The sequence below is a fragment of the Balaenoptera borealis genome (assembly GCF_965194805.1).
Source record: "Balaenoptera borealis genome assembly, chromosome: 9".
In the NCBI taxonomy this organism is placed as follows: domain Eukaryota; kingdom Metazoa; phylum Chordata; class Mammalia; order Artiodactyla; family Balaenopteridae; genus Balaenoptera; species Balaenoptera borealis.
In genome coordinates, this window is record NC_138873.1 from 50642087 (window position 1) to 50667189 (window position 25103).

At 39.5% G+C, this 25103-nt stretch overlaps 1 protein-coding gene across 1 annotated transcript in view; it reads right to left on the reverse strand.

Moving 5' to 3' along the window:
• The window catches only part of LOC309634769 (uncharacterized protein), a 176377-nt gene that overhangs the window by 68553 nt on the left and 82721 nt on the right, over positions 1–25103 (reverse strand). The window contains 5 exon segments of the mRNA XM_082405182.1: positions 2325–2486; positions 9275–9497; positions 9877–9926; positions 11369–11480; positions 12962–13119. Coding sequence (XP_082261308.1) covers positions 2325–2486; positions 9275–9497; positions 9877–9926; positions 11369–11480; positions 12962–13119 — 705 coding nt within the window.

A 25103-nucleotide genomic window follows, 5' to 3' on the forward strand; every position in this document is an offset into this window, starting at 1 on the left:
ATGAACTCAGGTTATATATGTCTTTGGACAAGGTAACTCTGGTCGGGGAATTAAAGCAAAGTGTTTCTCTTTGTTTAAAGCCATTGGAGGCCAAAAACACATCAAAATGTGTTTGTATGACTAACTATCAATGAATTACAAGGGTCACAAATAAATTCCTAGCAGGGATTCATATTCAGACAACATTGCCCTGAGGGAATACCTGTAAGCAAAACATAACTACTTATCAACATAGTTTAAACACATGACTGAAAAACAAACAATGGATCATAAATATCAACATTCAGTGAAGGAAAAGAGAAAAATTATGATTTAACTGCAGAAGGTAGTAGTTTTATATATTTTTAAAAACCCTAAAAATTCTTCAGTGAATGAATGAAATAAAGGGTAGTTCTATTTCTAATTTTTTGAGGAATCTCCATACTGTTTTCCATAGTGGCTGCACCAATTGACATTCCTACCAAAGGTGTACAAGTGTCCCCTTTTCTCCACACCCTCACCAAGACTTGTTTTCTCTTGTCTTTTTTTATAATAGCCATCCTAACAGGTGTGAGGTGATGTCTCATCATGGTTTTGATTTGCATTTCCCCGATGATTAGTGATGTTGAGCACCTTTTCATTTATGTGTTGGTCATTGGTATATCTCCTTTGGAAAAGTGTCTGTTCAGGTCCTTTGACCATTTTAAAATCGGATTATTGGTTTAAAAATTGTTTTTCTTGTTTTGTTTTTGCTTTTGCTATTGAGTTATATGAGTTCCTTACATATTTTAGGTATTATCCCCTTATCAGATATATAGTTTGCAAATATTTTCTCCCATTATGTAGGTTGCCTTCTCCTTTTGTTGATTTTTTCTTTAATAGCAGAGACCTTTTAGTTTGATGTTATCCCACTTGTTTATTTTTGCTTTTGTTGCCTGTGCTTTTGTTGTTGTATCCAAAAAATCATTGCCAAGACTGGTGTCAAAGAGCTTTTTCCCTGTTTTCCTCTCTGATTTTACGGTTTCCAGTCTTACAGTTAAGTATTTAATCCACCTGAAGTTAATTTTTGTGATTGGTGTAAAATAGGGATTCAGTTTCATTCTGTTGCATGTAAATTTACCATATGATCCAGCAATCCCATTTCTGGGTATATATCCAAAGGAAATAAAATCGGCATATCAAGGAGATTATTCATACTTCCATGTAGCATCACTCACAATAGCCAAGATATGGAAACAACCTAAGTGTCCAGTGGATGGATAAATGGATAAAGAAAACGTCACACACACATGCATGCAAACACACAGGAATATTACTTAGACATAAAAAAGAAGAAAACCTTGCCATTTACAACAACATGGGTAAACTTGGATGACATTATGCTAAGTGAAATAAGCCAGACAGAGAAAGACATACACTGTATGATCTCATTCATATGTGGAATCTAATAAAAATGAAAAGGTCAAACTTATAGAAAGGTGGTTGCCAGGGGATGGGGGAGATGGGCTGATGTTAGTCAAAAGGTACAAACTTTATTTATAAGATAAATAAGTTCTGAGGATCTAATGTACAGCATGGTGACTATAGTTAATAACACTGTATTTTATACTTGAAATTTGTTAAGAGTTAGACAAGCATTCTCACCTCCAAAAAAAAAGGTAACTATGTGAGGTGATGAATGTATTAATTAGCTTCACTGTGGTAATCATTTCACAATGTATATGTATATCAAATCATCATTCTGTACACTTTAAATATATGCAATTTTATTTGTTAATTACACCTCAATAAACCTGGGGGGAAAAAAGAAAGGGTAAGAAACCTAAATTGCTAAACAGGTTTTCACTTACAAAGAAAAATCAGAATGTTCCCAAATTGCCATTTTCAACATTGCATTTTATTTAACTAATACTTGAATGCTTTATGTATTTCTATAACTACTCTTTTTTAATGGTCACCCTCCATCAGTAAATGAGGTACTTAGAGGAACCCCTCAAAAAACAGGAACCAGCTAATGACTATGATTAAGTGCAATCTCAACCTCCCCTTAGTTTCAGCGCATCAGGGTGGGGTTTTCTTGGCGTTGTGGAGGAAATTAAGGATTAATAAGGAATGTCAGAACCTCCAATTAGTGTTCAGTAATGACCATGGAGAAACAGAACTATGAAATAATGAGGCACAAGGGAAAATATAATAAAGCAGGCAAAAACATGAGAAGCTGTGAGATTTCAGTTATGAGGTGTTCCTGAAAAAAACACAAGAGAGATTCTCTGAAATTGATATGTTTAACTGTGGGACATAAAAACAGCCAATTTCCATTCTGGCACCCATAAAAAAATACAAACCTTTTCAGGCAGAGTTTTGAACATAATCAGCACTTCAGAAGGATGGGCTATGAACCATAAATTGAGGAAGACTTTCCCGTCAGCAGGCAGCAAACATCGCGGCTGGGGCTGAAACCTCCTATGGCGTGAGAAGAAAACTCCGGGAGTACAGCATTTCTCTTTCTAAAAGGGGCGTCTGGTGTGAGATTATACCACCGCCCTCCAGCCACAGCCCCAGAGCCCGCGTTGTGGTGACACACACACCCAGCGTCTAAGCCCAAGGGCAGCAGTCCTCCTTTTTCAGGCTGCTCACAAGTGGCCACAGTTATAAATAACTCAACAGGAGAAGAGCAGCTGGGCTGGTTTTAGCTTCAGCTGTATTGGGAGGAAGGAGTGGGCACGGGGGGAGGGAAAGGTGTGATAAGAAAGGAAGCGGAGGGCATAAATTAAGTGCCAGCACCATACCTGGGGTGACATTTTCTCACTTAATTCTTACGACAACCTTGGGATGTTCCTATGTCGTTCCTGTTTCACAGGTGAGAAAACTGAGGCCTTACCAGGTTACGTAGATCTTTCCTATCCAGCTCCTAAGAGATGAAGTTGAGATTTAAGCGCAGGTCTGTCTAGTTCTAGAATCCAGGCTCTGGAGACCAGCCTCTATTTTCCTTCCCTCCCCACCACGTTTCCTGCCAGGTTCTCTAGACTCTGGTCCTCTTTTCCTTCTTTCTCCTTTCTTCCTCCTCCAAATACTTTATCATTTCTTAGGCAGCAGTATTGCTATCTCTTCGTTACTCGTTTACATACAAATACATAATTCATGTATGTCTGGTGTAAGGATTCGCACAAGCTCAGGTACCCACTACCTGGTCTGGGAAACAGAATGTCTCCAGCTCCTCTGAAGCCCTTCCACAGCTCCAGAGTCCCAACTTGCTCCACCTTGGCTGGCAGTGCCTCAGGGCACCTCAGTCAAAAAAGGCAAGAAGTGAACTCCTCACCCCCATCCGCACCCCGATCCCGGGCTTCCTCCTGTGTTAAAAGAAACACAACCCCCAAGTCCTCAAAACCAGAAACCAGGAAGTCATTTTTACATGCTTCCTTCTTTATCTCTCAGGTCCTATTGATCCCATTGCTCTCTTGTACCAGTTTCCATTACCACTCCATTGTCTATAGCAAGGGCTCTCAACGGGAGGGTCTCACCTTCTAGGGAGCCTTTTGGAAATCATAGGGGCATTTTTTGACTGTCATTATTTCTGGGTCCTTAGGAGAGACTCAGATGACCCTTTCCATTTCTTAAAGTAAAATGTAATTCATTTTAACTGAGGGCTGAATGTTTTTGATATCAAACATTCTGAATATGAAACTTTTTAAATTACTAAAACTCTACTTGGAGTAGTCTCAAGTCTCAGGGTTTTAATCAGGTAATTTGAAGCTCAGGAACAAAGTATGGTGGTGTTAGTTTGGAGAACTTCTCTTATTTCAGCAACCACAAAGTCAGACTATCCTGTCCTGGAGTAGGTCAAAACCAGCTTAAGCTCGTCTTATCTCTATTATTTGTTTGAAGGTGCCCCAAGGAAATACTGACTATCAACAATAAAAAGTCATAAGGCCCATGTCTGAGCACACAGGTCTGTGGGCCATGGGGCTGGCAGCAGTGTGGCTGAACTCAGTCTTGGCCTCTGAGAAGCACATGTGTTCCTGGAGCCACAGGGCCCTCTACCAAATGTTATCCTTTCCTTCTCATCCGTTATTTCCTGCCATTTCTACCCCTGCCTGCAGCAGGTAGCCCTCTACTGAAGGGGGACAGAGAGGGCAGCAGAAAGCTTTAGGTGCTCAGTGCAGGAGCAAAGCCTGGTTCTCAGCCCTGCAAGGAGGATTCTTCCCCACTTGTGATGGCCCATCAACTCAGTGGCCTGACAATTCCTTGACCTGCTCAACATCACCCCCTTCACCTCCATTCTCCTTCACCGCCCACTCCAGGGCCACACTCCAGACCTTATCATCACCTGGAACCATATCACCTCTAAAGACTTAAACTCAAATATCCTACTTCCCAGCTCAACCTTTTATTCTTCCAGTTTTCTCACTCATTCACTCCCACTAAACCTCCTTCATCCCCACAAAATATGCTCCTTGATGTCATCCAGCCCTCTGGCCTCCCCTTCCATCTGTCAGTTCCATTCTGACCCCCACGACTCCCTTCCCTACCCACACTGGGTCTCACAGCCAAGCACATGAACTACTCTCCCACCAGCACCTTCAGTTCTCTGCTTTTTTGTACTCATGACCCACTTATCTAGCAAAACCCCAGCTCTGGATCCCTCTAGCTAGTCTGCTTTCTGCTTCTAGTTGCATGCTGCTGAGCACAGCTAAAGGAAATCACACCGCTAATTGCATTGATGCAACAACAAATAAATGGTTGCCACCCTGAGATATGTCATGCCAGGGAAAATTGGTTTTCTTTCCTTTGATCAGCTCTCATGTCCATTTCCTTTTTTCATCAGCTCCAAGTCTTCCTTAAGCCTCATACCAAATTCCTAGCAGCAGATGATGACATGGTCTGTTATTTCATAATTGAATTAAATAAAGGGGCTGGAACTGCCCCCACTTCCTGTGGGCTCATTCTCCCCTCCCCATCCTCCCTTTCAAACCAAGGTCAAAGGCACAGGCACACACACAGGATATGAAGTGAAGACAATCTCTGCCCTCAAGGATCTTACATTCCAGAGGCAGCTAGACCTGAGAGCATGATGCTATGATAGAAGCATGGAGGAATGGAAGTATGTGAAAGTGGAAAACATCCAGAATAAGAAGCGTCTGAGACTTGTTGGGAGACCAAGGGAAGAAATTCACAACAGGGGCTTCTGAGCTGTGATTCATGATCTCCCCCTCCATATCTCTCCTCTTAATGGCATTACCATTCTTTTTTTCCTCCATTATAAAATGTGATAAAACATACATAACATAAAATTTACCATTTTAACTGTTTTTAAGTGCACATTTCAGTGGCATGAAGTACATTAACACTGTTGTGCAACCATCACCACCATTTATGTCCCGAAAAATTTTTTTTCCATATTCCAAAACCGAAACTCTGTACCCATTAAACAATAGCAACACTGCCATCTTTTTATTCACCCAAGCCAGACTCTGGGTGACATCCTAGATTCCTCTTCCTTCTCCTCACTCAGTTCTGCATTAAATCTAGCACCTGGCCTAGCTGATTTCACTTCCTAAACATCTCCTGTCTGTACAGTTTTAGTAGGTCCCTAAATGGTCACTGACAATCATCTTGCCCCCTTCTCCCTGTTTGTTGAAGGACAAATGGCAGACTTCTGGATCTTGCCCTTCGTGCTGTACATTCTGCTTCCCTAACTCATCCTCACATACCCTGGACAGGAGCCACTGGGAGGTCCACATGCTGTCTCATATCTCTGTGCCATTACACATGCGGGTCTCCCAGCTTGCACTGAATTTCTTTTCCTTGTGCACCTGAAACACTAGTCATCCTTCAAGACCCAGGTTAAGTGTCCCCTCTTCCCTGAAGCCCACCTAGCTTCTCATCCCCACCTCCCTGATCCTTCAGATAATACTGAATATTTCCTGGTGAGTGCTTTCATTATACTTTTATTCTTTATCACAACGTACTGTAATTGCCTATTTCCCCTTGCCTAAAGGGAAAGAACCATGTCTAATTCATTGCTATACAGTGCTTGGCACCAAGGCTACCATGTACTGTTGTTCAGATTGTGCCCTGAGGCAACCAGCAGTGGCTGAGATCCAGCCTACACTTTACTTGCCAAGCTCTGCACCCTGGCATGGGGCTACCCCTGCCCGGGGGAAACCGTGCTTTCTTCTAATCCTCATAAAGCAGCAGTGTGGCATAGTGGTGGATCTGGCTGTCACACAGTAAGGGCTTGTATGTTAGTGTCCTCTCTTTCTGTCCCTTCTTCGCTCCTCTATCAGCCAGCGCCATGGCTCCTGGGAGTGTGGCCAAGTGTCATCCCAGTCTCCAGACTCCAGTCTCCTCTAGAGCCATGAAGGACATAGAGCCCTCAAGGGGCATCATTCTTTGGAGGAGCGCTTCCCTTGGCTCCTCTTCTATTTAGGTTCTGGTCTAGGGGCAGGGTGTCTCTGCTAAAACTAAACAGTATGTTACAGGCTTTAAGGATTAAGTAGCATCTTAGAATTTTAAACCTACAGAATTTATGGGGCTCTTCTCGTCAAGGGGATGGCAAACACAAGCAGGGAGGCCTCCTTTCTCCCTTTCCTTGACAATGGTATGACACTGCCAATCAATCACAACAATCTCACAAGCTTGGAATGTCTTAGAGTGCTCAGCAGGACACTAATACAGCAGGACACAGAATTGACATTTAAAATAAAACATTTCTTATCCTTGATCTAACACAACTCCTTATTTTAGGAATAAGGTGAGGACCTCTGTTCTCCATGACCCTCATTCCTCAACTCTGTCCCTTTATCTCTAGTTAATCTTGACCTGGGATGATTCCCATCGATCATTTCATGAACATTCTTAGATGGCTCCCTTCCCAGCAAGTCGTTCCTGAGCAGTCCTATTCCTTGGAATAAAGCTCTAGACAATTTAGCACTAAGAAACTTAGCATGTTTAACTTCAGAGAGCTGCTTCAATCTCCTCACTTATTTGATGGAAAGTTGAAATCCAGAGATTGAAGAAAAGTGATTTGCCCAAGACCTCAGAACAACTTATGACTGAGCCGGGTAAAGTCCAACATTCTAATTCTCGGGCATGGCTCTCTCTACTATACCTTCTTGTGGCTGAGGTTCATTTCTTATTAATACTCAATGCATGGAATCATAGACTTTGGAGTTAGGGTTAGGGTTAGCGTTAGAATTATATACAGTACCTTTTCCAAACTTCCACAGAAGACAGAACTTCCTTTCTCCATGCTCCATTTCATGTGAGTGTATTAAAAGGGACATGTTAAAATCTAGAGATTTTAGGAAGCAGGAGATGGGGGTAGTGGAGAATTGCTGAATCTGTATCAGTTGCTGTTCATCCACTGCCTGACTATATGACTTGGGCTCTGGGTGGGCACTCCCTTTGCTCACACTTTCCTAGACCAAAGCCCTGTCCTGAAATGATCACACATTAACTGACCAGATGATTTAGGGCTCTAGCCTCTCCCCCTTAAATGACTGTTTCCCTTAATCTTTAGGTAACACACATCATCTACAAAAAAAAAAAAAAAACAACAACAAAAAAACGAACAAAAAAAACCAATAACGGAAAAGAGCAAAACCTGCAAGTTGGAGAGATTTTTTTTTCCCTCTCTACATCTTGACCTCCTTATTTGGTGGCTGCAAATAAAACAGATCAGAAACCAAAATAGACTTCCGTAATCCATTTATCCTAAATAAGAAGGCAGTGAACTCACGGTTAGAGTTCTGTAAACTATTTTAAAAATTTGATCCAAATGTAGGTTGGGTTTACAAATGGTTGACATGGCTATTGGGTGGATGAGAAAATGGAACTAAGAAGTCTTAGAGGATTATCCTGTGATGTTTTTATATGAAAGAAAGATGCACTTCGGTCTCACTGGGCAATAGATGTCCAGTCAAACTTTCAGCAAAATTATCCGTCTCCTGAGGTATTTTTTGCCCTGCTTCTCTCTCTAATGCATTCTTCCATTAGGTAAATCCTGAATTCTACCCAAGTGAATGTACTGGCTGGGCTCATGAGACAAAACACTGGTAATCCACAAACTGGTCACCTTATAAGTATCAAGGTCAGACTGGCCACTATTTTGATAGCCAGCTATCAGTCAGCCAAAGGCAGAGACTCAACTTCTTTGATTCTCTAGCATTCTCTAGTCTGTTCTATCATCACCTTTTCCTTGGTGAACTCCAACTTACCTGTCACCTCTTCTTTGACTTTCTCCCTGAGGCCCTGGGCTAGAGTTTAACACTTCCTCTTTTGTGTCCTCACAGGACTTTCACATAACTCTAACATGTTATCTTTGAAATCTTTGAAGTGACTTGTTTGTAGAGATTTCCTCCACTAGACTGAATTTATTGCCAGAGTCAAAATGACTTATTCACCTTTGTAACTCCAGTATACATAACAAAGTGCTTGGTACTAAGTAAGCACTGAACAAATAATGGTTGAATAATCCATGAATGATAAGTGAGTGAAAGAGTGGTCTGATACAAATGGTCTTTCAATTCCCTTCCATCTTTCTGTTCTGTGATCATATTTATTATTACTCTTACTCAGAACTAAACTCTGTGCCACGCCAAAAGGGAAAGAGTAAGGAGGGAAGGCAGCTCACCCTATAGGGTGTTTTTGCTCCCTCTTGGAGGCTGTGTAACTGTGTAATACCCCCTTCTTTTCCTCAAAGGAAATTTGATTACTTACAACACAGGTATGCCAACTCCTCCATCCAAGTGAATGAACTCTAGGTAGGCTGAATTACGAACATCTGGAAAACTGGATAAGGCATGATAAGGTGGTATGGAAGCAGCTCCACTCTTATCACTTAATATCATTCTACATATATATATTTTTCTGTATCAGTGAAGTGCGGAAGGACACTGATTTATCCAAAGCACTGGAGTATCACTGTTTTGTTTTGTTTTGTTTTTTCCTGAATATTTCTTCTACTCCACTGAGTAAAATATTTGAAGCCAGAACAGTTCCAGATTAAGTTTACTTATTTGTTTGCTTATTTTAGATGCTGGCTTATGTAAAAGGGTGTGACTGATGAAAATCTCTGGGTACTCCAGGGGTAAATGAAACTTCATAGATTGAAAAAGCAGTCAAACAGCCCATAAACAAAGAACTCTTTTTGCGTTCAAATACAAAGATATGCTTATTCTTGGAGTGTTAGCTCTTTCTTTTCCCCTTCTGGACCAGAAGATCAAGGTTAATAAATACGTTAAAGGGAGCAAGATTTCCATACCAAACTTAACAAACCTCTCCCCTAGGAGAAGTGGGATGGGGAGGGGGAATAACAAGCTCTAAAGAAAATTCTGCACCTGGGGTCAGTCTTGAGGCTCTCCTTGGAGTCCCTCGACCCCTTCTTTTCTTGTGGTTGTCCCACCACGAAAAAGGTATCTCTGATGGTAGGGAAATCGTCCAGCAGGGCTCTCAGGCTGTTGCAGTATGCCATGATCTGCTCCCGAAGAGCATAGTGAGACATGTGGCGGTTGAATCTAAAAAGTCAGAAGAAGAGATGATGTGCAGAGGTGAATCCAAGTTGTTCCATCTCTCACGTAAGTTCCAGGATATAAGTCCCTGGAGACTTTTCAAAGAGAATAGAGGACCTCTGTCAAGAAGAAACTTCTGTCTTGGTCAGGTTGCTATTGTCTGAAGGCAGAGGCATGGATCTCTTCCAAGTGTCTCTTAGCTGTCACTTCTGATACTGCTTCCTGTGTGTGTCAGAAGACAGTTTAATTTGCTTTTATCCAGTAGGACTGTGGCTTATTTAAACACAAACCAGCTGATTAATTGTATGGATTTCTGTATAATACTGTTGTTTATTGAGTTTAGAGTCATAAATCAGCCTGTGTAGTTCATATATACTATACTTACTTCTGGCAATATTCAACTATAATGTCTCTCTTGACTTTCCCAATGTCATCCTGTGATAAAAGAGAATGACAGTTTTCCTATTAGACAGTTGGCTATAAGAATTCCCCAAGCTAATACATCTGTACAAACTTATAGCTAAGTTAAAGGAGGAGAAAGCCACAAGCTGAGATATTCTTTCTGAAGGTCAACCTATTGGGAGATATTCCTCTGTGGGTCTTTCCTACTCCAGCACATCTTATGAGTATGCCAAGAATTCAAGGCCCTTACCACTCTTTACCTGAACCACTTCTCAGGATTATGTTTGCAGAGAGCAGTCTGAAGGGATGAGGTAACATCTCTCTCTAGAAAAAAGAGCAGGTTTGATATAAAAGAGATGGATTCCCAAGCTCAATGTTACTCAACTGTGACACAAAACTGCGTGTACCTAGGCTCCTCCATGTTGCCCCTGTGGGACTTGGGAGGCAAAAGGAAATGACACAAACATGAGGCTCATGAGGCTGGCTCTGCTGTGAGTAACAAAGTTCTTTGTCTCTGACCTAGGAGTCTTGTGTCCTCTGCCAGCATCCTCAGAACAGTAACAGGCTAACTTATTAGCTTATAAGTAGGCTAAAATCCCAGACCTTGACAAAACTGACAATTATATTGTCTGAACCCTTTCTAATCTGATAGGCATTGGATATTCCTAAAGGGCAGTTAATGAGCTAATATATTTTTCACTTGGTCAATATTTTTTGAATATTTTAGTTAAAATAGTAATTTACTTATCAAAGTAATTTACTTAATTACTTATCAAAAGGAGTCCTTTGCCCCCATTACTCCTCAGCAGTAATCTAGAAGGTCTAGCCTCCATCATATCCAATTTGTAGAACTTGATTAGGTAAATTGAAGTCCTTCCTTTTCAGTCACAGGTATGGACAAAGCCTAGAGATTGTAAACCTTGTCATTTCGTTCCCAAATAACTATGTATTAGCCTAAGGACTTCTTCACCAAAAAATTAATGAATAATGAAATAATATCCATAAAATTAAGCAACACTTTTAATTGACAAAGGTTTGAATTTCGTAATACTTCTCAAAAGATTAGGTTAGTATAAAACTGTTTAATAGAAACATGGTGGTAGTGTCTGAAAAACCAAGATAACAGGTGAATTTGATGGCAAGAGCCCTTGCACACCTTGTCTAAACCCTCTAAGCACCTGTGGGTCACTCAGGAGTTGTCAAATGTTCCAGAGCAGGTGCTGAAACTAGTTCTGCTTAGAAAGCGACAAAACAAAATGTGCCCTTGGAAAAATGCACATATTTTAAAAACTAGACTGCAATTAGCTTGAATTCCTTCCTTTCTATTTCTTATTGAACTCTCTTTTTCATTTCTTTATATTTTCAATGGTTCTATCCAAATAGGTTGAAAGCAACAGGTTCCAAGTTAAGAATTTTTATTTGCTCAAATGTAAAAGATGATGCGATCTTTAGGGAGCCCTTCTTACTACACTCACGAGGTTCTTCATTCTGTCAGCCATGGCTTGTTTCCTGAGGAGGAAGGCATTCAGCATCATGTCCCGCAGCCCCACCTTTTCTAGTTGAATAGACACGAAAGCTTCCAGAGCCCTGACAAGTGAACAGAGACATGTGAGCCCAAGGCAGGAGGTAAATGGACATATAACAATAAGACTGGTGGACAGGAACACCTGGGCTGCATACTGGGCACTGCAGCAGGAGATCAGGTGGCTCTGTTTCTGTGGTTCTTACCTGCTCCAAGTGTTTCTCTTATATTCACTGGGGATGCTGAGATGTCACCATCCTTGTTGGGGACCCCCATGTGCCTGAAGCATGCATCGTCAGTCCCTCCTCACTCCCAAACTTCATAGTCTGGCCCAGTGTTTGTACTCCCAAGGTCCCTTTGTGCCCTCCTGGTCTGAACTGTAGGAGTACCTGGACTGAAGTGGCCTCCTAAGGGTCCTCTTGACTAGACACATTGGTCTTAAATCTCCCATCCACACATTGGGAATGTGAATTTAGAGCACTCAAACTCTGGCCATGTGTCAGATTAATGACATCTTGAGGAGTAGAGTAGCTTTGCTTGTTATTTTTATTTTCATTCTAAATTTGCCAGAATTAGACTGGAGTCTCATTGGTATGCCTCAATAAAATATTCAGAGTATTCATAATTATTACAGAATACAAATCTCATATTCTGTAATACAAATTATTACAGAATACGAGATCAAGATATAATAGGGAGGGGCTTCCCTGGTGGCGCAGTGGTTGAGAGTCAGCCTGCCAGTGCAAGGGACACGGGTTCGAGCCCTGGTCTGGGAAGATCCCACATGCCGCGGAGCAACTAGGCCCGTGAGCCACAATTACTGAGCCTGCGCATCTGGAGCTTGTGCTCTGCAACGGGAGAGCAGGTGATAGTGAGAGGCCGGTGCACTGCGATGAAGAGTGGCCCCCACTTGCCATAACTAGAGAAAGCCCTCGCACAGAAACGAAGACCCAACACAGCTATAAATAAATAAATAAATAAATAAATAAATAAATAAATAAATAAATGGATCATCACGTTAAAAAAAAAAAAAGATATAATAGGGAAACCCTGGTTTATAGATATATGTCTGTAGAGGCCGTGCCTCTCTAACAATGTACCATTCTATTATTCTAAGCAATGGAAAAACCCTTGTTAGAATAGTGAGGGTAGTTCTGTGCTTTTCTGTTTAAGATAGATGTGGAAAATTTGGACATGCTCATATTCTTCTTCCTTATGTTCTACCCTCGTTGGAATTTGAAAAATATAGAGAGAGGGAAGAAGGAGGGGAAGAAGGGAAGAGAAAGAGAAAGGAGAAGAGGGAGAAGAGAAAAGAGTTTGAAATTAGGAACTGTAGACTCTCCTTCATAGACTGGAGCATATTAGAAGGAGCTGGGCCTTCTCGGTGTTTTATAACGTTTGCAGACAAGGTCTAAAAAATTTAACACATGCTGGTGACTCTGGGAGTTTAGGCATCCTTCAATCCCATAATACTGTTATTAACTGACTTGAAAGAGGATACTTTTGTTATTATAAACAACCCTTCACCGCCACCCCCATGCAGTACCTTTTGGTAGCCTGGAATCTTTCTGAAGGATGAATAAGTGTGTCTGGAACTTTTGGAGTTGCGGCTAACAGCATGCTTTCTATGCCATTCACAATTCTGGAATTTCTTCTTCTGGTTGGACCCATTTCACTATGATTTCTCAGACCTGAACTTATTTCCTAAAATATTTCAAACCAAAGTGAATTAAATTTGTTGGATTTTAAGTCCTGTGGTACTGACTGTAAAATTATCTCACAGCCATAACTGACCCCAAATACATGTAAATGGCTGGATACACTGGGGGTGGGAGGGAGTGTAAGGGAGAGAAGAGAAGGGGAGGAGAGGAGAGAGTAAGGGAGCGAACAGAAGAGAGATACCATTTTGCACAATGAAGGGGTGAGGCACTAAGTGTGACTATTTCCAGAATAGAGTTGTCTAAGGTGCTCTGAGAAAAAACTCTCCATTTTACAAGGTGGCTAGTTGGAGTGCTTTGTATAGTGCCCTCTCAAGAAATACAGCTGATGAACTTAATGGCTGCAAGATCTGAAAAATCATCTCAGGGTGCCCATTCTTGTATAGCCTAAGCAGATGGAGGTGGGCTGTATATGCTGCCCTGCACAATGTAATAATGAGGGAGGGAGAGGTGGAGGGAGGGTGGGGAAGGAAGAGGGGGAAGAAAAAAAGGGAAATCTGTATCTTCCAATATTCCTATTGGTTATGGAGCTACAGGGCATGATGGATGGAATTCTTTTACATTTTTCTAAAATACTAACTAAAAGAAAAATATTAAGCCTTCAAAGGAAAGACTATTCTTCTTCAAAGAAAGAAATAAGTTCTCCATAGCTGAATTACTAAGGACACTTAAGGAAAATGAGACAAAAGAAAAAAATCTGGGGTTAAAAAGGCTAAAGTTTCCATCTTGACTTTTTCTGAAGACTCTTGGGCTATCCCAGTCTCCTGGAAATAGTAGAATATACCAGTTCAGAAGACTCAAGAGGTCTTCGAAAGGCTATGAGTGAGCTAAGAGGGAAGAAAATAAGCTCTGTAATCAGATCCTAGTGCTGACACTCAGCTGGTGATCTTGGCTCTGTTCCCTAACCTTTCAAAACCTGTTTCCTCACCTAGAAAAAGGGGATGATGTCCTCCATCTCCTAGGGCTGCTAAGAGGATCCATGAGCTCAGGTATATCCATCACTTAGCTCACCGCCTTGCCTGGACCATAGAAGCTGCTAAGTTGAACCCTTAAATCCTTGACTCCCTCAAGTTGCACTCAAAATCCCAACCATGACCATCTTTTGTTTCTATCCTCAATTTCTTCCTTTTTTCCAGTCCCTTCCTACAAATATGATCACATCTATTTTATTCTTAATTCTCCGACCCCTCAAGCTTCCTCTTCAATTCTGACCCAACTTCTTAAAGAGTTATTATGGACTAAATGCTTGTGTCTCCTCCTAAATTCTTACGTTGAAGCCCTAACCCCCACTGATGGTATTTGGAAATGGGGCCTTTGGGAGGTAATTAGGGTTAGATGAGGTCATAAGGGTGGGGCCCAAATCTGATAGGGCTGGTGTTCTTTTAAGTGGAGGAAGAGACACCAGAACTTTCTCTCTCTCTGCCTTGTGAGGACAGTGAAAATGCAGACATCTGCAAGGAAGAGAGCTCTCACTAGAAGCTGATCATGTTGGCTCCTTGATCTTGAACTTCTAGCCTCCAGAACTATGAAAAAATAAATTTCTGTTGTTTAAGCCACCCAGTATATGGTATTTTGGTATGGCTGCCCCAGCAGACTAATGCAGGAGTTGTAAATATACCCTACTTCTACACTTCTATCATTCTCTCACTTCTTAACTCTGGCAGTCTGGCTTTCACTCTAACCCCCTTAGAACTGCTCTCTCAGAGTCAGCAATGAACTTTTGAGAATATAAAATAGCCTCATTTTAATTCCTACTCTTCTGGTTCTTCCCTCTACATTTAACTCTATCAACTTCTTCCTCCTCTCCCTCCTGCTCTTTCACCTCTTCCTCCTCCTAAAAATAATAACTTTATTTAGGTATAATTGACATTCAATAAACAACACATACTTAAAGTATACAGTTACATAAGTTTGGGCATATGTATACAACTGTGAAACCATTACTGCAATCAAAATAATGACCAGAGCCATCCCTCCCACCCAGCCCCCTTCCTCAAGCAACCACTGCTCTGCTTTCTGCAACTATAGATTAGAATGCATTTCCTAGAATTTTATATAAATGGAATCATGCAGTATATATTCTTTTTTTGGTCTGCCTTCATCCATATTGTTGTAGATGTCAATAATTCATTTCTTTGTATTGCTGAGTAATACTCCATTGTACAAATATACCACAATTTGTTTGTCCATTCACCTGGTGATGGATATTTGGGTTTTTTTTCCAGTTCTTGGCTATTTTAAATAAAGCTGCTATAAACATTTACGTATGTCTTTGTATGGACGTGTGCTTTCATTTCTCTTAATACCTAGGAGTAAAATGGCTGAATCATATGGTAAATATATGTTTAACTTTCTAAGAAACTGCCAAACTGTTTTCCAAGGTAACTGACAATTTTGCATTCCCATCAGCAGTGTATTAGAGTTCCAGATCCTCCACATCCTGCCAAGACTCAGAATAGCTAGTTTAAATTTTAACCATTCTAGTGGGTATGCAGTTGTTGCTCACTGGGGTTTTAATTGCATTTCTCTAAAAACTAATGCTGTTGAACATTGTCTTGTGTGCTTATTTGCCATCTGTACCTCTTCCATGGTGACTCATTTCTTCTTGAAACACTCTCCATCTTTGGCTTTGATAACAGTAACAATTTTATTCTCTCTCTGTCTCTTTCCTTCCTTCCTCCTTTCCCTTCCTCTTGTTCCCTCTCGATGTCTCCATCATTTATTCCTCCTTACTATATCATTAGACCTCTTCTGTCCCACATTTGTAGAAGAGTATATAAATATACACACATATATATTACTATATATATTCACATATTCATATGTGTATAAATAACCCTAATGCCTTCCTACCCCTCCTTGTGCTGTGAGTCTTTCCAGGCTATTACTCTAATGCCTTCCCACCCTGCTCTGTCCTCCTATCCAGTGACTTTTACCATTTGCTTCCTGGATGAATCTCAGGGAGTGACTTATAAGCCTCTCAATCTGGAAAACCCCACTTACATCTGTCTTACATATTGGTATTCTTCATAAGATTAAGTTAACTGAATAAAAAATTCCATGTCAACTATGCATGAAAATCACAGGTGGGGTCAAGCTGGGCTCCCCATTTTTTCCTAGTACTCATCTGCTCTTTCATACTATGCTTGAGTATCTGAAGGGTCATCTCTACCAGTCAAAAAACTCATCCTTCAGGTTTTCCCAAATGCCCCCCCGCCACTCTGTGCTGCCCTTCCTGGCTCCCCAGATGTGACCTCTCTTTTATTTAAATTCCTTCTATAGCTTGTTGAACCTCTACTATTCCTTGTATTTGAACCACTTATGAGCCTCTCCCCCTTTTATACACCAGACGTAAGTTCCTCAGGAGTATGAATCGTACCTCAGTATTATCTGATGAGCCTAACTTAAAGTAGGTACTGAATTAAGATTTGGGGCGTTGAATTTTTAAAAATCAATACAACTCACTCTATCCCTATTTTCTACTTCAGTATTTGATTTCTATGGGCATTAGTATTTGGCAGTAGAAGTGGGGATTGAGTATTCTTGCCATACTCATAAACTTATACTCATTTATTAATGTAAAGAGTAAAAATAGAGAAATAGAGGCAAATAAATTGTGCTAAGTGGTAAATGTGGTGAGCTATATAGAATTCATAAAGCTTAAAGAATGTTTAAGAACCATCTGGAAAGTTGACTTCCTAAAGTCATATTTAATTTTTTTTTAAATTTATTTATTTTTGGCTGCACTATGTCTTTGTTGCTGCGTGTGGGTTTTTTCTAGTTGTGGCGAGTGGGGGCTACTCTTCGTTGCAGTGCGCCAGCTTCTCATTGTGGTGGCTTCTCTTGTTGTGGAGCACGGGCTCTAGGCACAAGGGCTTCAGTAGTTGTGGCACACAGGCTTAGTTGCTCCGTGGCATGTGGGATCTTCCTGGACCAGGGCTCAAACCCGTGTCCCCTGCATTGGCAAGTGGATTCTTAACCACTGCGCCACCAGGGAAGCCCCTGTCATATTTAATTTTACACTTAAGTTACATTCACAAGTATATACACACAAGAGAAAACTATACAGCTGTTTTTTAAAATGGGGGGAAAATCTCTATGAACAGATCTGGAGTGATTTCCAGGATATACTGTTAAGTGAAAAAAAAAAAAAAAAATGCCGAAGAGTATTACATACAGATAAAATCCGAAACCCCTTCATGATAAAATCATCAAAAAGCTAGGAACAGAAGGGAATGTCCTCAACCTGGTAAAAATTATCTAAGAAAAACTCATAGCTAACATCATACTTCATGGTTTAAGATTGAAAGCTTTCCTCCTAAGATCAGGAATAAGATAATAATATCCACTCTCTCCATTTCTATTCAACTTTGTACTAGAGGGTCTAGTTAGGGCATTTAGGCAAGAAAAAGTAATAAAAGGTATCCAGAAGGAAAAGAGAGTGGTAAATTCATTTCTATTTGCAGATGACATAATCTTTTATATAGAAGATCTTAAGGAATACATACATATACACACAAGCAAACTATTTACGAGTTTAGAAAGGTTGCAAGACAAAAGATCAACTGTATTTCTATATACTAGTAATGAATACTGAAAATGAAATTAAGAAAACAATTCCATTTATAATAATATAAAAAATAAAATATTATGGATTTAATTTAACAAAAGAAATACAGAACTTGTACACTGAAAACTGCAAAATATTGTTGAAAGAAATTAAAAAAGACATAAATAAATGAAAAGACTTCCCATATTCATCAATTAGAAGACTTAATATTGTTAAGATGACAATAGTACTCACACTGATCTACCGATTCAATGCAATCCCTGTCAAAATCTCAAATGGCTTTTTTTTATGCAGAAATTGACAAGCTGATCCTAAAATTCATATGAAAATGCAAGGGACCCAAAACAGATGAAGCAATTTTGAAAAAGAAGAACAAAGTTGGAAGACTCATACTTCTTAATTTCAAAACTTACCATAACTCTACAATAATCAAAACACAGTGGTGGGGCTTCCCTGGTGGCGCAGCGGTTGAGAATCTGCCTGCCAATGCAGGGGACACGGGTTCAAGCCCTGGTCTGGGAAGATCCCACACGCCGCAGAGCAGCTGGGCCCGTGAGCCACAACTACTGAGCCTGCGCGTCTGAAGCCTGTGCTCCGCAACAAGAGAGGACCACGCACCGCGATGAAGAGTGGCCCCTGCTTGCCACAACTAGAGAAAGCCCTTGCACAGAAACGAAGACCCAACACAGCCATAAATAAATAAATAAATAAATAAATAAAAAATTAAAAAAAAAACAACACAGTGGTACTGGCATAAAAACAAACATACAGATCAATGGAATAGAATTAAGGGTCCATAAGTGATATATACAGGACATTCCATCTGAAAACAATAGAATACACTTTCTTCTCAAGCGCTCATGGAACATTCTCCAAGATAGATCATATCTTGGGTCACAAACCAAGCCTTGGTAAATTTAAGAAAACTGAAATCATATCAAGTATCTTTTCTGACCACAACGCTATGAGACTAGATATCAATTACAGGAAAAAAACTGTAAAACATACAAACACATGGAGGCTAAACAATATGCTACTAAATAACCAAGAGATCACTGAAGAAATCAAACAGGAAATCAAAAAATATCTAGAAACAAATGACAATGAAGACACGATGACCCAAAACCTATGGGATGCAGCAAAAGCAGTTTTAAGAGGGAAGTTTATAGCAATACAGTCCTACCTCAAGAAACAAGAAAAATCTCAAATAAAAAACCTAACCTTACACCCAAAGAACAAAAAAACCCCAAGTTAGCAGAAGGAAAGAAATCATAAAGATCAGATTGGAAATAAATGAAAAAGAAATGAAGGAAATGATACCAAAGATGAATAAAACTAAAAACTGGTTCTTTGAGAAGATAAACAAAATTGATAAACCAGTAGCCAGACTCATCAAGAAAAAAAGGGAGAAGACTCAAATCAACAGAATTAGAAATGAAAAAGGAGAAGTAACAACTGACAGTGCAGATATACAAAGGATCATGAGAGATTACTACAAGCAACTATATGCCAATAAAATGGACAACCTGGAAGAAATGGACAAATTCTTAGAAAAGCACAACCTTCCAAGACTGAACCAGGAAGAAATAGAAAATAGAAACAGACCAATCACAAGCACTGAAATTGAAACTGTGATGAAAAATCTTCCAACAAACAAAAGCCCAGGACCAGATGGCTTCACAGGTGAATTCTATCAAACATTTAGAGAAGAGCTAACACCCACCCTTCTCAAACTCTTCCAAAACATAGCAGAGGGAGGAACATTCCCAAACTCATTCTACGAGGCCACCATCACCCTGATACCAAAACCAGACAAAGATGTCACAAAGAAAGAAAACTACAGGCCAATAACCCTGATGAACATAGATGCAAAAATCCTCAACAAAATACTAGCAAACAGAATCCAACAGCACATGAAAAGGATCATACACCATGATCAAGTGGGGTTTATCCCAAGAATTCAAGGATTCTTCAATATACACAAATCAATCAATGTGATACACCATATTAACAAATTGAAGGATAAAAACCATATGATCATCTCAATAGATGCAGAAAAAGCTTTCGACAAAATTCAACATTCATTTATGATAAAAACCCTCCAGAAAGTAGGCACAGAGGGAACTTACCTCAACATAATAAAGGCCATATATAACAAACCCACAGCCAACATTGTGCTCAATGGTGAAAAACTGAAACCATTTCCACTAAGATCAGCAACAAGACAAGGTTGCCCACTCTCACCACTATTATTCAACATAGTTTTGGAAGACCTAGCCACAGCAATCAGAGAAGAAAAGGAAACAAAAGGAATTCAAATTGGAAAAGAAGAAGTAAAGCTGTCACTGTTTGCAGATGACATGATACTATATATAGAAATCCTAAAGATGCTTCCAGAAAAGTACTAGAGCTAATCAATGAATTTGGTAAAGTAGCAGGATACAAAATTAATGCACAGAAATCTCTTGCATTTCTATACACTAATGATGAAAAATCTGAAAGAGAAATTAAGGAAACACTCCTATTTACCATTGCAACAAAAAGAATAAAATACCTAGGAATAAACCTACCTAAGGAGACAAAAGACCTGCAGGCAGAACACTACAAGACACTGATGAAAGAAATTAAAGATGATACAAACAGATGGAGAGATACACCATCTTCCTGGATTGGAAGAATCAACATTGTGAAAATGACTATACTACCCAAAGCAATCTACAGATTCAATGCAATCCCTATCAATCTACCAATGGCATTTTTCACAGAACTAGAAAAAAAATTTCACCATTTGTATAGAAACACAAAAGACCCCGAATAGCCAAAGCAATCTTGAGAAAGAAAAACAGAGCTGAGGAATCAGGCTCTTTGACTTCAGACTATACTACAAAGCTACAGTAATCAAGACAGTATGGGACTGGCACAAAAACAGAAATATAGATCAACGGAACAGGATAGAAAGCCCAGAGATAAACCCACGCACATATGGTCACCTTATTTTTGATAAAGGAAGCAAGAATATACAGTGGAGAAAAGACAGCCTCTTCAATAAGGGGTGCTGGGAAAACTGGACAGCTACATGTAAAAGAATGAAATTAGAACACTCCCTAACACCATACACAAAAATAAACTCAAAATGGATTAAAGACCTAAATGTAAGGCCAGACACTGTAAAACTCTTAGAGGAAAACATAGGCAGAACACTCTATGACATACATCACAGCAAGATCCTTTTTGACCCACTTCCTAGAGAAATGGAAATAAAAACAAAAATAAACAAATGGGACGTAATGAAACTTAAAAGCTTTTGCACAGCAAAGGAAACCATAAACAAGATGAAAAGACAACCCTCAGAATGGGAGAAAATATTTGCAAATTAAGCAACTGACAAAGGATTAATCTCCAAAATTTACAAGCAGTTCATGCAGCTCAGTATCAAAAAAACAAACAACCCAATCCAAAAATGGGCAGAAGACCTAAATAGACATTTCTCCAAAGAAGATATACAGATTGCCAACAAACACATGAAAGGATGCTCAACATCATTAATCATTAGAGAAATGCAAATCAAAACTACAATGAGATATCATCTCACACCGGTCAGAATGGCCATCATCAAAAAATCTAGAAACAATAAATGCTGGAGAGGGTGTGGAGAAAAGGGAACCCTCTTGAACTGTTGGTGGGAATGTAAATTGATACAGCCACTATGGAGAACAGTATGGAGGTTCCTTAAAAAACTAAAAATAGAACTACCATATGACCCAGCAATCCCACTACTGGGCATATATGCTGAGAAAACCATAATTCAAAAAGAGTCATGTACCACAATGCTCATTGCAGTTCTATTTACAATAGCCAGGACATGGAAGCAACCTTAGTGTCCATCGACAGATGAATGGATAAAGAAGATGCGGCACGTATATACAATGGAATATTACTCAGCCATAAAACGAAACGAAATTGAGTTATTTGTAGTGAGGTGGATGGATCTAGAGTCTCTCATACAGAGTGAAGTAAGTCAGAAAGAGAAAAACAAATACCATATGCTAACATATATATATGGAATCTAAACAAACAAAAAAAAGGTTCTGAAGAACCAAGGGGCAGGACAGGAATAAAGACGCAGATGTAGAGAATGGACTTGAGGACACAGGGAGGGAGAAGGGTAAGCTGGGGTGAAGTGAGAGAGTGGCATGGACATATATACACTACCAAATTTAAAATAGTAGTGGGAAGCAGCCATATAGCACAGGGAGAGCAGCTCGGTGCTTTGTGACCACCTAGAGGGGTGGGATAGGGAGGATGAGAGGGAGATGCGAGAGGGAGGAGATATGGGGATATATATATATGCATAGCTGATCCACTCTGTTATAAAGCAGAAACTAACACACCATTGTAAAGCAATTATACTCCAATAAAGATGTTAAAAAAAAAAAAAGCAACCATCCTAGCTACTACATGATTCCAAGGATTTTGCAGCACATCGAAGAGAATGTTATTAATGAAAACATTTTGGAAGAAATAATACTAGAGATGTTGTTGCAGCTCACTTCTCTATGTCAAACTTTTAACCACTTATTCCCAGAAGAGAAATTTGAAACACTAAGACAAAATTGTTGGGGAAAATATGCATTCGCTTTTTGAAACCCAGAATCAATAATTGAGTTCAACTTGGTGCCTGAAGAAGAAAATGAATTATTGCAGCTCAGTTCTTCATATACATTGAAGAATTATGAAACATTAAGTTTATCGCATTTTGGATTAAGATAAAGGAAGACTTTCCTTTGATAAGTCGAAAGAGTATGCTGCTCTTATTACCATTCACAACAACTAGTTTGTGTGAACTAGGATTTTCAGTCTTAACCCAGAAAAAACAAAGGAAAGGAATGGATTAAATGGTGCAGCAGATATGCGAGTAGCATTATCCTCCTGTGTTCCAGACTGGAATGAACTTATGAACAGGCAAGCACACCTACCACATTAAATAAATCTTTTTTTTTTCTAATTGGAGTATAGTTGCTTTACACTGTTGTGTAAATAAATCTTACCTGGTTTTTGTTTTTTCATTTCTTATTTTGTGATTTTTTATGTGTTGTATTTAAATGTTAATCTAGCACTGTATGTGATAACTTTATGTTTTAATTTTTGTTATATTTTAATACTAATAAAATCATAATGTAATTAAAAAAAAGAAAGTAAAAGGGAAAAATTTGTCATCTACAACTTCAAAGGAATATTATCAGTATGCTTAATCTAATTAGTGCATAACTATGTGATTCTCTGCCTCTTTATTACTTTTTTATCTTTGGAGTGAAAATTCTTTTTTTAAAAAAAAAAAGAATTAAGGGTCCAGAAATACACTCTTACATTTATGGTCAAATGATTTTTGTCAAGGGTGCCAGGACAATTCAATAGGGAAACATGAGTCTTTTCAACAAATGATACTGCGACAGCTGGATAAGTACACTCAAAAGAATGAAGTTGGACCCCCTATCTCACACTACACATAAAAATTAACCATAAATTAATCATTGACCTGAATGTAAGAGCTAAAACTACAAAATTTTTAGAAGAAAACATAGGAGTAAATCTTCCTGACTTTGGATTAAGCAATGGTTTCTTAAATGTAACACCAAAAGAGTAAGTGACAAAAGAAGAATAGGTAAATTGGGCCCAGTCCCGAAAGTGATGGTGGTTGCAGTTGTGGGTCTTACTTCTCCTCCTTTGCCCTAGAGGATCTTCTCTTTTTCTCCCTTTCTGCCATTCCAGCAAGCTGCAAACCCTCTGAAAAAAATGCCTCTGCACCTCTAGCTCTTGCGGAGGTTGGTGTCTACAGTGGAGTCTCCTATTGCAGGGGGACCTTCAAGATGGCGGACGAGTAAGACGTAGAGATCACCTTCCTCCCCACATATACATCAAAAATACATCTACGTGTGGAACAATTCCTACAGAACACCTACTGAACACTGGCAGAAGACCTCAGACTTCCCAAAAGGCAAGAAAATCCCCACGTACCTGGCTGTGTGGCTGACAGGCTCAGGCCTGACATGAGGTCTGGTGTCAGGCCTGAGCCTCCAAGGTGGGAGAGCCGAGTTCAGGACATTGGACCACCAGAGACCTCCTGGCCCCACGTAATATCAATCGGCGAGAGTTCTCCCAGAAATCTCCGTCTCAATGCTAAGACCTAGCTCCACCCAAAGGCCAGCAAGCTCCAGTGCTGGACATCCCATGCCAAACAACTAGCAAGACAGGAACACAACCCCACCCATTAGCAGAGAGGCTGCCTAAAATCATACTAAGTTCACAGACACCCCCAAAACACACCGCTGGATGCGGCCCTGCCCACCAGAAAGACAAGATCCAGCCTCACCCACCAGAACACAGGCACCAGTCCCCTCCACCAGGAAGCCTACACAAGCCACTGAACCAACCTCACCCACTGGGGGCAAACACCAAAAACAATGGGAACTATGAACTTGCAGCCTGCGAGAAGGAGACCCCAAACAAAGTAAGTTAAACAAAATGAGAAGACAGAGAAATATGCAGCAGATGAAGGAGCAAGGTAAAAACCCACCAGACCAAACAAATGAAGAGGAAATAGGCAATCTACATGAAAAAGGATTCAGAGTAATGATGGTAAAGATGATTCAAAATCTTGGAAATAGAATGGAGAAAATACAAGAAGAATAGGTAAATTGGACTCATCAAAATGAAAAACTTTTGTTTCAAAGAACACCATCAAGAAAGTAAGAAGATGATCCTCAGAATGGAAGAAAATATTTGCAAATCATATACTTGATAAGGAACTTGTATTCAGAATATGTAAAGAACACTTACAACTCAATAATAAAAAAAAATCCAATTTTATAAAAGGGCAAAGGATTTGAATTGACATTTCTTTAACAAAGATATACAAATAGCCAATAAGCACATGAAAAGATGCTCAATGTCATAAGTAATTAGAAAAATACAAATCACAGCCACAGTGAGATATCATTTTACCCTCACTAGGATGGCTAAAATAAAAAACAGAGATAATAAAAAGTGTTAGCAAAACTCAAAACATACATATGTCCTTACAAAAACTTGTACATAAATGTTCATGGCAGCATTATTCATAATAGTTAAAAAGTAAAAACAACCCAATGTCTGTCAACTGATGAATGGATAAATAAAATGTGGTATATACATATAATAAAATACTATTCATCAGTAAAAAACAAAACAAAACAAAAACGAAGTACTGGTACATGCTATGATATGGATGAAGCTTGAAGACACTATGCTAAGTGAAAAAATTCAGACATAAAAGGCCATATATTGTATGATTCCATTTATATGAAATGTCCAGAATAGGCAAATCCATAGAGACAGAAAGTGGATTACTGGTTGCTAGGAGC